The sequence below is a fragment of the Pipra filicauda genome, unplaced genomic scaffold (assembly GCF_003945595.2).
Source record: "Pipra filicauda isolate LSUMZ 115617 unplaced genomic scaffold, ASM394559v2 scaffold351_size757598_pilon, whole genome shotgun sequence".
In the NCBI taxonomy this organism is placed as follows: domain Eukaryota; kingdom Metazoa; phylum Chordata; class Aves; order Passeriformes; family Pipridae; genus Pipra; species Pipra filicauda.
Genome location: NW_024104478.1, coordinates 53,994 through 68,238, shown reverse-complemented (window position 1 = coordinate 68,238; position 14,245 = coordinate 53,994). Strand labels below are relative to the sequence as shown.

Sequence of the window (14,245 nt, the reverse complement as noted above, 5' to 3'; positions counted from 1 at the left end):
TATCTGATCACCTACACACTTACTCTCCCAAGTTAAAAGTCCTTGTTGCCCTACTCTGTTTTCCCAAACATCTTCAGTGATCCCAAAAACTTTCTCCTTGCTTCTTTCTACAGCTGGTTCTAATCTGCAACTTCCCTAGTGTGGCAAGAAAGATCTGTCTCCCTTCCTTTCCACAAAGCATTTTCCAGCCAAGCTGCAGTCCTAACCTCATCCTTCAGACATTCCAAACCCAATTTCCCTCTCCCATCACAAGCCTCCTGATCATTGTGCCTCCTTACAACTCGCAAGTGTTTTCTGTCAAAATCATTCCACACAGGCTGTTCCCTGTCTCTTATCCTCTGCATAAACATCTCTGGTTCTGACCCATGTCCTACTGGGCTTTAGGTTCAGGTGGCATCCAGAAGTAAAAGGGATTTGACCAAGTTCAGACACAGTGCAAGACAGTAGGAATCTTCTGGGAGAAATAATTCATGTGAGATTAGTCTACTCTTTGCCAAAATATTTAAGACAATGCTTTAAACCCTATCATTACTATTGAAACCATCATTAGGCCGGGTTTAGATCTAATGCTGCAAAACAAACACAGAGCCAATACTTTATCTATCATCAGCCTACAGGCTTCATCCCTTTCTCTTTTTATATTTTTGGCTTTTTTTTTCTTTCTTTTTTTCATTTATGTTGCAGAAACCTTGGAAGTAGAAACAAGTTTGAAACAAGTAGTTTCTTTTTCAGAGGTTATCAAACAGTTGTGGATATGAATAGTCACATAACAACCCGCTCTGGATTAGAGCATTATGACTGGGCATAAGGAGGAAGACAAGAGGCTTTTAGCATTTTAACAACTTAAGAGTTTCTCTTGCTGTCAGAGGCCTGAGTTCAAATTTCCAGTCCTACCAGCAGAAATCCATAAGTTGTAGCTCGCAGCTTAAGTGGGAAAATATAATTAGAATATTTAGAAACATGACCAACCTAACAGCGACTAAGCCTACACTAACCATTTAATTGTCTAAAAATAAGAATTCTGTATTCAAGTCTCTCTTACACTTGTTTTAATTTTGGATCACTTCATTAGAGGCAAGGCTCATTTAACTTGTACGTAGTTAGGAAATATGCACATTTATCAAAGGTTGTCTTAATGGTGTTTGCATGTGGGATGTATGCTATTAATTAAAACATTATTTCAGCTGACCAAAGCTTGACTCTTTATTGCATCGCTTATGAAGAATGCAGTAAATCTTTTGCCCCGAGCTGAAGAATATATATTAAAAAACAATTATGAAGGCATGAGACTTATTGACTCAAGACATTCAGCACTCCCTGAGCCCTGCTTCTCACTTTGACACAGAAATTCTTTAACCATGGGTATGATGGTTAGTTTCTCACGTTCCTCATTTGCCAAATGAGGTGGACACAATTTTCCAGTACTGCCATGCTGCAGCGGACTTAATTTATGGGGTTTTTTTTGTAACAGACTATAAGCTACAAAATGTCTAGATAGAAAATTCTGTAGGAATTTAAAATTAATTATTTTAATGCAAACAGCAGGGAGAAAAAAGTGAATCTTGTTTTTGCAATCATAGGTCTCAGGGTCTTAGAGAGGGTTTTGTACAGAAGTCTGTTAATAACACAGAGTTATAGACTGTTATGGGTAACAGTCTATGCTCTTTCTGCTTTGGCATAAAAGATCAAAATACCTTCTAACTCAACAAAAAATTTGGTTTTAAAAAATGTAATGTGACAAAATGTAATGTGGCAAACATACAGCGATATAAAACTTCTCATAGAATTTCAATAACAAAAACATTATATAATTTGGTTGAAATCTATCTTGAAAATAGATTTAATTGATCATCCGAAATCATGATCTGTGTTTAGTATTAATTTAGAAAAAAAATGATGCTCTGCAAGGGTACAGTCAGTTATGTGATTTTCTGAAGAAAGATACAAATTTGTTGTAACTGAACTCTGAAGCTGATGAGAAGCCAAGCACCCATTTTGGAGCAGAATTGCACCTCAGCTAATCCATTCTGTCTCTCTCTGCAGGACTAATTGCTTTGAAGGTATACAACTTTTTATCGGAGAAGAGGAAAAACCAGCTTGTGCCTGCCTGCAAAACACCAGGTAAACTCAGCAATTAACAAAAAGTCAATTGAAATTGTAGCACACATCTTGATGCTGTTTCAAGTGGTTACTTAAGGGTAGGGAAAGGATGAAGACCTCTTCAGAGCAGGTTACTTGTCTTTTTGACAAAACTGGCTGATAGGCTACCTTATCACTAAAGGAGCCCTCATAATCTCTAGGTGAATAATTTTTGCTTTCTTATGATCCTTCCCCATATCTTACCTTTCTTTGTGAGACCTAAATTTCATTTCTGTGAAGAGGAAAGTGCAAGAAAAGGAAAACTTTGTATGCTGTCAAATTAAAATCACCTCAAGTTATCAGAACTGTGATAGCACTACAGAGAAGTTGTGAAGTTCCCATCCCTGGAAGAGTTCAAGGCCAGGTTGGATGGAGCTCTGAGCAACCTGATCTAGTGAAAGGTGTCCTTGCCCACACCAGGGTGGTTGGAATCAGATGATCTCTGAGGTTCCTTCTAACCCAAGCCATTCTATGATTATCTTGATGGGCAAAAATTTGTTATAATTAGTTTTGAGCTGCTGGAAGCAAGTTTCAGAATTCAGAAAGTCCTGCAGTCTTCAGTAGGGATGTATAGAAAAAAGTCCCCACAAAAATCTATCAGTTTTTTTTCCTTCACATTATTAGACTCAATTATGCTCAAAAACCTGCTATAGAATAGTCTACAGAGCCTTAGTGGCCCTTATAGCCACCTTGACCCCACATCTATGCATGGAGATCAACAGTTGCTCCCAAGCCTTCTTCTCCTTTCACTTCTTTTGTCCTCTCCTGTTTCATTCCCGTGATGCCACTTTCAGGGCAGAAGACATTTAAATGTAGCTGATCAAGCACCAGAATTTGGGGTACTAGCATAGACCCATACTGCCTTATATGAATTATAACAGAGTCAGAACAAGGAGAGGTAAGTTAAAAAAAGAAAGGTTACCAAGCTTGAAGGAAATTTTCTAACAGAGCCAAGTTTTCACTTTAAAAATTCTACATTCAATGACCATTTTAAATGTCATTTAAATAAACTATATAATGACAGAAATGAAAGCCTTTATTCTGAATATCACCTAAAGCATTCACTGGCAAAAACCCATGGGAACAGTTTGCTTTTGTTTTAAATGGTAACTTTCTACCCTCAAAAAGCATAAAACATCATTAGCATAAAAATCAAATAATATACTTAAATATAAATCTGGTTTCCAAAGCAAAATTTAAGGACCACATACTTCTTACTATTTCTGCAACACACTGACTTCTTAAAGCTTTCACCTGGGAAACCACGCTATTACACATGAATCCCTTCTTTCAGTGCCCTCGAAAAAAAAGTAACATTCATGACTCATTATTTTGTAGCACTTCAGGACTGTCAACACTGTCTTTGCCACAGAAAAAAGGCCTAGATTGCTAGGGTATGGTTTTTGGGAGTGATTAGTTTTCCAAATATACAACACCACCAAATTTAGCAGTTTCATTCTATAAGGATACAGGTAAAATTCAATTAAAGCACACAAAATGCCACATGCTTTCCTGTCAAAAACATTCAAAGCTGAAGAAATTTGCCTAGACATGAGATTAAAACTGAAATGAAACAACTTCAATCAGAATATAAAAACTTTTTGAGGTTCTCATAATTTTGCATGCTTTTTATCACTGACATGATAAATATAATTACTGCGTATAGCTTGAGTATTCTGAAGTGTGGTTGGGGCATAAATGTTACTCCTGAAAAAATCTGCACTACACTGCAGCAACTACATCCAATGTAATAACTTCTAGTTTACAACCAAAATAATATCTAGTGGTTCCTCCCTCCTTATATGATTGTGCGATGACCACAGCAGCGCACGAGCTCAGAGCCCTTTGTTTCTGTTTTCCCTGTGACTATAGGAGTTCAACAACTCCTTAACGTGTACACTGCTGTAGTGTACTCTGACAGAAAGTACTACAAATGTGCAAAAATACTTCTACTTCTCACTGGCCTAGTGAACATATCATATTGCAGTGGCTGATACTTTCAGGGCAACAGTCCAGAGGCGCTATCAAGTTTGTTCTTGTATGGACAGGAAGGCCATAGTCCTCTTCTACTAATCTGAGCTTGACTTGCTACTTAGCTTCTTACTCCTAATTAATTTTGTGCTTACTTCCTTTTTATTAATTATTATATAGGGAATCTCATTCTGTCTGACTCTATTGTAACAGGATAAGACAAATTTTCTAGTGATTATATTTAAGTTTTCTTGTTGCCCCATGGCTTGAAATAACATTCATCTTACCATCTCAAGGCACCCAATCTGTTCAGAAAACCCAATCAGATTTCTCCCTAATATATTTTCTCTCCCATTAGCTCAGATTCTGACGTCTGTAATAGAAGTTAAAACTCAGCTTGTAACAGGTGATGTAGTTTTATGTACATATGTGTGTAAATTCAATACACGGCTATTAATAAAACTCAGCTCACCCTACCTCAGGCAAGCAGTATGGCAGTGTGGAAAGAAGTTGTACCAAAGTCACCATGCAGAACACAAAAGGAAAAGCGGTAGCAGTAGTGTATGACGAAAAGTAATTGTTGAAAATAATATTGAACTGCTGACTTGTATATACCCTCAAAATAATTTTATTTCCCTCCCTCTTCCCATAACAGATCTAAGTTAATACTGACTTTGCAGCTTTATTTTGTCACTTAAACCTCAAGCCATTCTTCTTCCATAGACACATCCTTATTTAAAGAGTCACGTACCTCAGACTGAGACTTTTATTTCCAGGTAAGTCAAGGGGACAGCTGCTTTAACATAGTATGTAGGTTTACATGTTCCTTAAGGTAAGTATTCCTTTCGCTACCAAACCCATAAGGAACAGTTGCAACAAAGACACTAGAACATGAGCTCTTTGGAAAATTCTGACTTTATTTTCCCACCTCAATGGTGGCAAAGTTTTTTAGAAAATACAATATGCCCACATAAGGTGCAGTCATTTTAAAGCCTATATTAACACAACTGCAAAGTCACCACAAACAAACTAGTCCTTGCTGCCCTGCTTTGTAATTTACATATATTTCCTGATTGCCTTACAAGGAACTAGTAAATTACACCGTATCTGTTTCACCACCAATTTTAATCTAGAGATTTCTGGGGGCTACAGACCACTAACACAAAGTCTAAAATTCGGGTCACAGCTTCACAGCCATAGTACAGTCTGCACATCATACCTGCACAGAATTCTACTTCACTTCTCGCTCCAGAACCACCCAGGGCCACATCAGGGCCTCTCCACTCAGTAAAAGCTGCTTCTCACAAAGAATTGCCTTATGAAATTTACTTAGAAAAATATACCCAGGTACAAATTAAGATAGCTTCAGAATCTTACGCTTTAATAATTAAGCCAAAGGCATCCTGGAAGACATTAAAATCTACAGTATTTTTAAATAAACAACCCATGTAAGTGAACTGGGAAGCCAAGAGGAAAGTTATGGTTTATGGATAAAATAGAAGAAAGGTGTCTATAATTTGGCTTAAACAAGAATGACAGACTAAAAGATGTCTACATTAAATAGCTCCACAAATATATATTGCATCCTAAAAAATTTCTCTTAGCAAAAATGCAAAAACATTTCTGCTGGTTCTTAACAAGGTTTTACCTAAAAAAAAATATTTTACCATTTACTTATTTTCATGGCCTACTATATGTGAGAAAAGATACATTAAAAAAAGAAAAACTTCATAGGAAGGAAAAGAGATACTACTTCTCAATTAGAATATATATGCTTTTCATATTCTTGGGGTTTTAAACACAGGTGTGAACTGTATTTACATTAGGTCAGGATTTTGAAATGACCAACAGCTGGGACTGTGTAGGTCATCAGTGCATTTAAAGTTACATTTGTACACACATCTTTGCAGGTCTTATTAAGCACATTCAATACTGCATTGCTGCAAAACACATTTATTTTGAAATTATTTCCTAGACACAAATTATTATTTTCAAATTAGTACAAATGCCATCATAAAGTTGAGAATAGCTTAGACCAAAACAGAAATCTCTTGAAAAGGATATTTTGAAGTCTTTCCTAGTGAAATGGACAAGAAAACAAACCATGTTTTGCTGCTCGCCCTGTCAATGAAAGGTTTACTACAACCGCATGGTTGCAGGCAGACAAATGCTTGTTGTTGCAATGACTTAGTGAACACTGCATTCCACTCAAAAATATTCTAAGTGTTCTGTCAGGGTAAAGACATCCAAAAACAAACAAAATGAAGTGCCTAGAGGAGGAAAGGAGGAACAAGAATTTATCAAGACTGCTAGTGATTTATGAGAAGTAATGATTATGGGGCCCAGGCAGTGTGAAGAGATTATTCTATTTATCATTTTCCCCCCTGATAGCTATGTGCTAGAAAGTGGCATCAATATATCATCAAAATATTAAGCTGGTGGCCCTGCAGTCTGGAATTTATTTAGGGAGATGTCATTGTTGCAGGTGTCTGTGACGGAAGGGAGGACAAGTTAATTACCTCTTCACCAATCTGGATCTCTCGGACAGAGCGAAGTAAAAGCTGATGTCCTTCAAAAACGATCACACAGTTTGGGTCACAGCTGTGGTTCAGTAAAGACATGCTGTGAGGGGTGGTAGAGGGGGAAAGAGAGAAAAAAAACTTAACAGAGGAGTCTCCATTGTCATTTCCCTTCAATAATTTAAAAGCATCTAACATGATTATACGTGAACCATCGGGCAATTAAGCTATGAAACAAATAAAATCCCTGGTAAATCAACTGCTCTTGGTTAGGGGAGGAAAATTAATACTCAGAAGATTTATATTTATTGCTAATAGGAGCCATGCCTGGATCTCTTAAGATGTTTCTGCCTTCTCTGTCATCAGGCAGGAGGGAGGCAATGGCCTCCCAGCAACTCACCTAGAGGCCTGACTCAGGGGACAGGGCAAGTGGGGAACAAGGTTATCTGGACAGTTCAGAGCGAAAACTCAGCCTTTGGGCTGAATTATATTTCTGCTGCTTCTGCTCAGTCTCAGGGCATTAACCTTATCACTTACCTGACTGTCATTGGAACCACAGCTCAACAGGGCCAACAATCAACCTGTATTTCATATCAGGAGAAAATGGAGTATACTATGTCCCAAAGCCAAAGAATTTGGTGTATAGAGTTGAAAGAAGAAACATGGCCATTGCCTCTGTTTTACACATATTTTCATCCAGCCTCTGTTCTTGTGGCATGTGACAGCTGAAGCAGCACTGACCATTAGGGAGCTGCTGCCACCCTCAAGAGACACACATGCTGTACAAACATGCCCTTTCCTCTTCTTGAAGGATGCTGTTAAGAACAACATGTCACTATATACTGTGAGTCACGTGTTGCATTAGCTGAGAAACAACTGCCTTTGCCAGACCAATCTCAGTTCCATAGCAGAAGTGGGGCTGATGGTTCTTTCCCTATGGGAATGACCCATTGAAAGAATGATTCTGGCATCATCAGCCTGGAAGAATTTTTGGCTTATGCAGCTCCTGGCTGCGTTTATTTGCTTTCCTTGTCTGCCTGATTCAGCAACTCAAAATCTCAGCTGTTGGCAAAATACAGGATGTTCCCAAGGGTCAGAGACCTGCACCAAACTATGTTTATTCAGTTTTTGACTCTTAAAGAAGGTATCAACAGGATCTTGACTCTTCTGTTATCCCTTCTGGCCTAATAAAATATCTGTGGTTAACCTCCACAAGAATCCAGTGATGTATGCTAGGAGAGAGTATCCATGACACTTACTGTGAGATCATTGGGCATACTCCCAAAGCTGCTGGCAAGGTGATGTAAAGCAGGGCCATAGGATTTTATAGATTTTAAAATATGTTGTGATGTTGAAGCCATCAAGCCATACAACAATGTTTAGTCTCTCAATAAGGCTAAACAAAGCACTTTTAATTAAATTTCATTTCATAGAAACATTAGTGGGTTTGATGACAATTTCCTCTGGAAGCATATGAATTCATCAGGAAGGACATTTGCCCAGGATTAGCAAAGTGCAGATTTAAGTTCACAGTTTTCCTAGCTCAGAGTGGTTTGCTACAGCAAATCTCAAACTGCTCTGAAGTGACTTGAGAAAGAGTCTCTTGCATCCCTTGGCAATGCGTTATCATTGAACATAGACAGAACATAGACACTTTATTCACAGTTAGGGGCTTTTTTCAACCTAAAGGAAACATTTCTCTAATAATAATGCTCCAAAATAATATTTCTTTTCTCTCAAATGTGAAAAGTATTTGTTTGCATTCCACTATGAAATCAAATGTTTTGCACTTTCCATAACACCAATTACCATGTCCTCCTAACCAACTTTCCCTTAACCTTACCATAAGGCAGGCCTCAAGATATTAAGTTTCCTTAGTCAAATCTTGCATGTGTGACATTAGTAGGAAAAGAATCAACAGTGAGAGGCCCACTGAGGTACTGACAAAATGGTCCAACCATTCATTAACAAAAAATTTAGGTAGTAAAATGTCATTTTAAATTATACATACTAATTTTCCATATTAATGATTACAGGTAACTAATTCTATGAAGATAAAACCTTAACTGGGACATACTTCTTACCTAATACAAATAAGAAATTCAAATTCATCTCCCAAGAGACTTATCTTTTCACCTTAGTGGTTTGTTTATTGTGGCAATTTACTAAAACATACTCAATCTTTTCATTTTAATTGCCAATTCTGAAGGCTCTCTGCTGCAAAATATCTGTATTCTAAAGCATCACTGAACAGGTTTCCTTTAACTAGTCCCAGTTACGTATTTTTGATGTCAGCATTTATTCTTACTTAGAAAAGACTACCACCTCCATAAAAATAAAATATAAAGATGTATCTTATTTAAACTGTTTTAATGCTGTAATCAGGGCTATTAAGAATGTTTTCAACTAGATCATATTTTTTATTCTCCTTTAATTTATTTCCATTTCCCAGTTTCTTGTTTAGACATGTTACCTTCTGCTTTGATGGCCCTTACAGCTACCTTGAAAAAAAGGGAAAAAAAACTAACATAGATTTTGCCTGTGAATGAAACAGTGTCCACAGTACCTGGGATACAGGCCAACACCAACATCCTGCATCTCTCCATTACTGATGGTGAAACAGTTACAGGTCACCTGTAAAAACAAAGGAAAAAATCCAGGATTACTAGAATCATTTTGAAACCCCACACTCAAGTGAAAAAAAAACCTTCCAAAATAAAACGAAGGGGCAATTGGTAAATTGGATGGAAAACATTCAAGCCCAACACTGGTGCTCTTTCATTTTAGAGTAATCACGTCTGGGACACACTCTCCTGTAAAACTGCTGTCAATTAGAAACAGAAATATAAGTATCCTGCAAAAATGTGGGGTTAAATACATGCAGAGACCCTACTTTCCTGTCCAGAGAACAAAAAAAAGCCACCCTACACAGAGCCTGAGAAGCTCAGCCCAGAAACAACATAACAGATCACAGTGACTACTGATGAAAGGAGTGGCTGTTTCCACGCAGGGACTCTGCTGACATCAGGCTGTTACAGCATATTTTAATGACTAGCAGTGAAGCCCAAAGAATATATACAGGACAGTTTTGAAGTAAATAGCAGCTCTGGTTGTGGCAACCTGATATGGATACAAATAAATGCAAAGACTGTGCAATAACATATCTTTCACATTATGGGAATTTTGGTTTGCACGTAAAAGATCCCACAACAAAGCACGTTCAAATTGCCATTCAAGAGAAATATAACCTTTCTTTTAATCTCAAATATTCAGCTTGTAAGTGTATTCTTCCTTCATACAATCATACAAAGATAAAGTAGTTCTAGAAAAGGAAGGAGAAGCATGGAAGACACCTGCAAGTAGATATAATTCTACCCCAAACTATCAGACTGAAGTTTCTTGGTGTTCGAGACACATCAGCACTTAGCAAATTATTAGAAAGTATAATTTTCATGGGCTTAAACAAAAAACAGAGCCCACTTGTGAATGTATTTTTTAAACATTTGATTTTTGGGGGAAGAGCTAGTTTGGGGTTTTTTTTAAATTTATTTTTTAGATATGTTGGTCAGTTATCAATGACATACTAATAAAATATTTTATCTAGAAAAATACTGCATGATACTTCATATTCAACAAAAGCCTCAGGTCTCTTCTGCATAACATGAGATTATTAATATCATTAATTCTCATTAGAACAGAAAATGAGTAAGAGTATGATTTGGCAGACATGGAAATGAGATTTGAAAGTTGCAGTTTTATCCATAGAGTAATTGTCCAGAACAGTAAATGCACACCTATGTTTTAAAGAGGTATGCTGAACAATTTAATAGTATAACTTATCCTACAAATTGACAAATTATTATTTATGAGACCATTAACCATAAGGTGCAAATGAAATCCTCTTTCAAAATTTCTCATACATTTTGACAGCTACATTAATTTAAATAAATGTACATGCAGCAGGGCATGTGTTTTTTGTAAACGGTTAGACAATACTTTGATTAGTCAATTATTTATGTAACCCACTCAAATGTTCTCAATCAATTACCAAAAGCACGGATCTTAATTATTTCTTTCCTGCTGGCATTGGATATAAAGTGCCAGGCAACTTCTGAGCAAAGATTAGTCCATTTCAAATGGCAATTATCCTGGCTCTAAAAATATTGACTTGATTTTGGTACTTATTGAAAAAATAATGCCTTCCAGGTAAAACAGAAAGAAAGCTAGCTTTTGTGACCCTTAGCTCTCTCTAACGGATTATGAAGTAGCAGAGGTCAAACATCTCTTGGAACTAAATGAACTCCTCTTTCTTGAAAATCTCTTATTATTACCATAAAACAGTTATATTAATAATATTGAATTTTGATTACCGTAGAGTTATAGAGACTATTTCATCATTTTCTATTAAAGGTATTATGTGAAAAGTTTTAAACAAAGAAGTCACAATAGTGACTTCTTCCTTTTCAGAATCATGCATTAGTTTTTTATACAAGGACATATGTGAAGAAAAATGTGAGCGGAATGAATAAGATGAGATTCAGACATCAAGAGATTCTTTCAAGAGTAGTTCACTGTGAGGCACTTTTTAACCTCTCCTAGATATTTTCACAGTATGCAGGTGCATCTCAATATCCCAGTGAGGTAGTGAAATGCCATCCAGTTTCTAATTATTTGCAGTTTCAAATACAAGACTGGGAATCCAAAGTATACAGAGCCAGATCTAAAATGGTTTTTAATACATAAACACAGACAGAAGCCTAATTGCTCTCATGAATTTTGAGCTACATGATTTTGCACACAATCTCACTACAGGTGCTCTGAGGTTTATTTAACCTCCTAAGAGACAGTCTTTCCTCACTTTTAAACTGAGGTATGAAAAAACCCAACAGTGGTAGACATACAATGTGTACTACAGATAATAACCTTAGTCATGACTTCTTTTTTGTGCTCAGCAAGTAGAGAGAGAGAAACTGAGATTACGGTGATGAGCAGAGGGAGATCTCACAATTTACAGTGTGAGAAATTCTGACTTAATAGCAATCTTTCACAGACAGTTACCAGCTTGCAACAGGTACAAAATATGAAATATCCACAGTCTGTCACCGGAGGATGTGGTTGTTTTTTTCTTTTCTTTTAGATTTGTTACAAAGTCTCTAAAAATCTACTGAATCACCTCTACTTTTCTATTTACATAAACTTTTAGGAGGTTTCAAATCTCAAAGTTAAAGATCAGTCCTACTAAGGGGAGTTATGCAATTTCAACACAAGAGTTGATGTTGTAGATCACACTTCCAAGAAACAAAAGGAAGAAGGTTTTTTTTTTTTTTTTTTCAGAACGCCCAAAGAAAAATCAGTTTTCCTAGCTTCCCAGGATTCACAGAGGGAGCTCAAATAACAGCTAAATCTAGAGTATCTAACGTTGCTTCAGGAGAGCATGGGTAAACTGCTTGTTCATGAGGCGATTGTTTCCAGATCAAAAACTACTGGGACTGGAAGTTGACTAATTCTGTTTCTAAGGGAAAAACCAACCAACCAAACAAACTCCGCACAAAACAATAACAAAAAACCACCACAACAAAACACAACAACAACAGCAAAAACCACCACCAACAACAAAACCAAACAAAAAACCAAACAAAACCCCAAACAAACAAACAAAACCCACAAAAAACCAGAACAAGGCAAAGCAAACAATATTTTTCTCCTGTGTCATAGATTTCTTTCAGGTTTCATGGTCACCTTGTGCCATCTTTTTTCTGTCCTAGCTGTTCAGCCTTATTCCTTATATTACAACCAGGATCTGATTCTGTGCGATCACAGATTTTCAAATAAGAAAAATAAACAATTGTTTGTAATTGAGTGCTTCAATAAATATGTTCTTCCATCCAAAGGCATGTCTTTGTCATCTTAACTCCTGCAGAACCATTTATCGCAGTAATTTAATTTGTGTTTGTCCGTCCTGATTCCTCTAAAAATTCCTACCCACCTACAAAGCACTAAAACTTTAGTTTTACACTTAGAAACAGAATAGAGTACTCACAGTTTGTTATACTCACAAATAAAGAAAATTGCCACATATTTCAGAAGTGCAAAGATAAATTCCTTGCCATTTCTAAAATTTCTGAAATAACACCCCTTTCAGCATGAGAATCAAGGGAGAATTCTCAGGGGAGAGTCACAAACTTTTCAAACATCTACAATGCAAAACTTAGAAGTATCCTAGAGCTCTGAGGCTTATCATCATAGCTTGATCAGTCATAGAGTTCACTAACAGTTTAAAGAATCAATTCACAGTGTTTAAGTTAGCTCCATGGCAATAAATCCTGCAAGTTTATTTAAAAGGAACTACTATTTCAAACAACAAACATTACTATATAAACTGATTGATTTAAATAAAAAGATTTATTCTTTTGAGAGGTTGAGCATATTTTAGAGAGGCATCCTGTACTCGGTAAGGTAACTCAAGTAGAAGACATAATCTTTCCAAGACTGGTAAAAACACTATGAGTAAACCAATTTTTCTGACTGGCCAATACTCTCAGGCATACCTTATCATCAAACAAAAATTATTGCAATCTGTTAAATTTGATTTCCTCTCTGAGTGACTAATGAAAACTCTGTAAATTTAGCCCATAAAGAGGTCACTGTTCTCAAGATGTCTGGAACTACTGTCTGAGCAATCTCTCTCTGTGCCAGACTCACAGTCTAGTGGACGGCCATGAAGATTTATTTCAGTGTTTGGATTTGACAGAGTATGAAGGCTTGTTTGGCAACATAATGAGTTGAATTTGCTTTCAGTTCAGACCTCATTCATATTGCTTTATACTAAGCATTTGCCTTTGGGTTAAATAAAGCAGAGTTAGACTTGATAGCAGGACATTCCAGATTTGGAATTTTGGACACTAAGACAATGAAACACATCAATAAGGGAGTAAGGGAAAGAAAACAAATCACTATTGGCTAACACTTGCTGCACTGATCAAATTACAAACATCAGGGCTAATAATCAATCATTTTGTCTCCAAGTGTTTCTCTAAGTCACTGCAACGCAGTGAGGCAGCTCTTATAATACATGTAAGAAACCCTCACAAGAAGGACTACCAAAGGGTTATTGCACTGATAGAGTCAATATAATTTTCAGCCTTGATATACAATGAATCCAGTCATCTCAGTAAATGGTGTGTTACAGCTGGTGTATTCTAACCCACCACCAGGAAGAAAGCCATAAGTAACACTTTTTTCCCCTAATTTATGAACTCAATGTAATGTAAATTAAAGTTATATAAAAAGCCCCTTCATGGATTATTAAGTTTCTCATTCATGCCATAGCTGGCTCGGTATGGCTGGTCATTGCCAAATATATAACAAAAGATACTGCAACCAGTTCTCAAAAGGCTCCTTGAGAGACTCAAACATTTTTCCAGGAGGAAGAGGTGAGCAATAAATGCTATATGAGGGGCACATTAACGCAAATGACCAAGGCGTACCCCAGAGACCTTCTAGCACCACTACATCCCAGTACAGCTCTGCACTGATAGCTCTTTCCCACTTGAGGATGAACAGATACCAGGCACAGATGGTTCATAGACCTCAAATCTGCTAATGACTTCATTTGG

General features: G+C 36.7%; 1 protein-coding gene across 1 annotated transcript in view; it reads right to left on the bottom strand.

Annotated features, from left to right (window-relative positions):
- Positions 1–9,278, bottom strand: part of SMYD3 (SET and MYND domain containing 3) — an 84,205-nt gene extending 74,927 nt beyond the window's left edge. Inside the window, exons 1-2 of the mRNA XM_027740994.2 lie at positions 9,196–9,278; positions 6,630–6,732 (exon numbers count right to left, since the gene is read on the bottom strand). Of these exons, the coding sequence (XP_027596795.1) occupies positions 6,630–6,732; positions 9,196–9,227 (135 nt within the window). The 5' untranslated portion in view covers positions 9,228–9,278. The remainder of the gene's footprint in view (positions 1–6,629; positions 6,733–9,195) is intronic.
- Between the last annotated feature and the right edge of the window lie 4,967 nt (positions 9,279–14,245).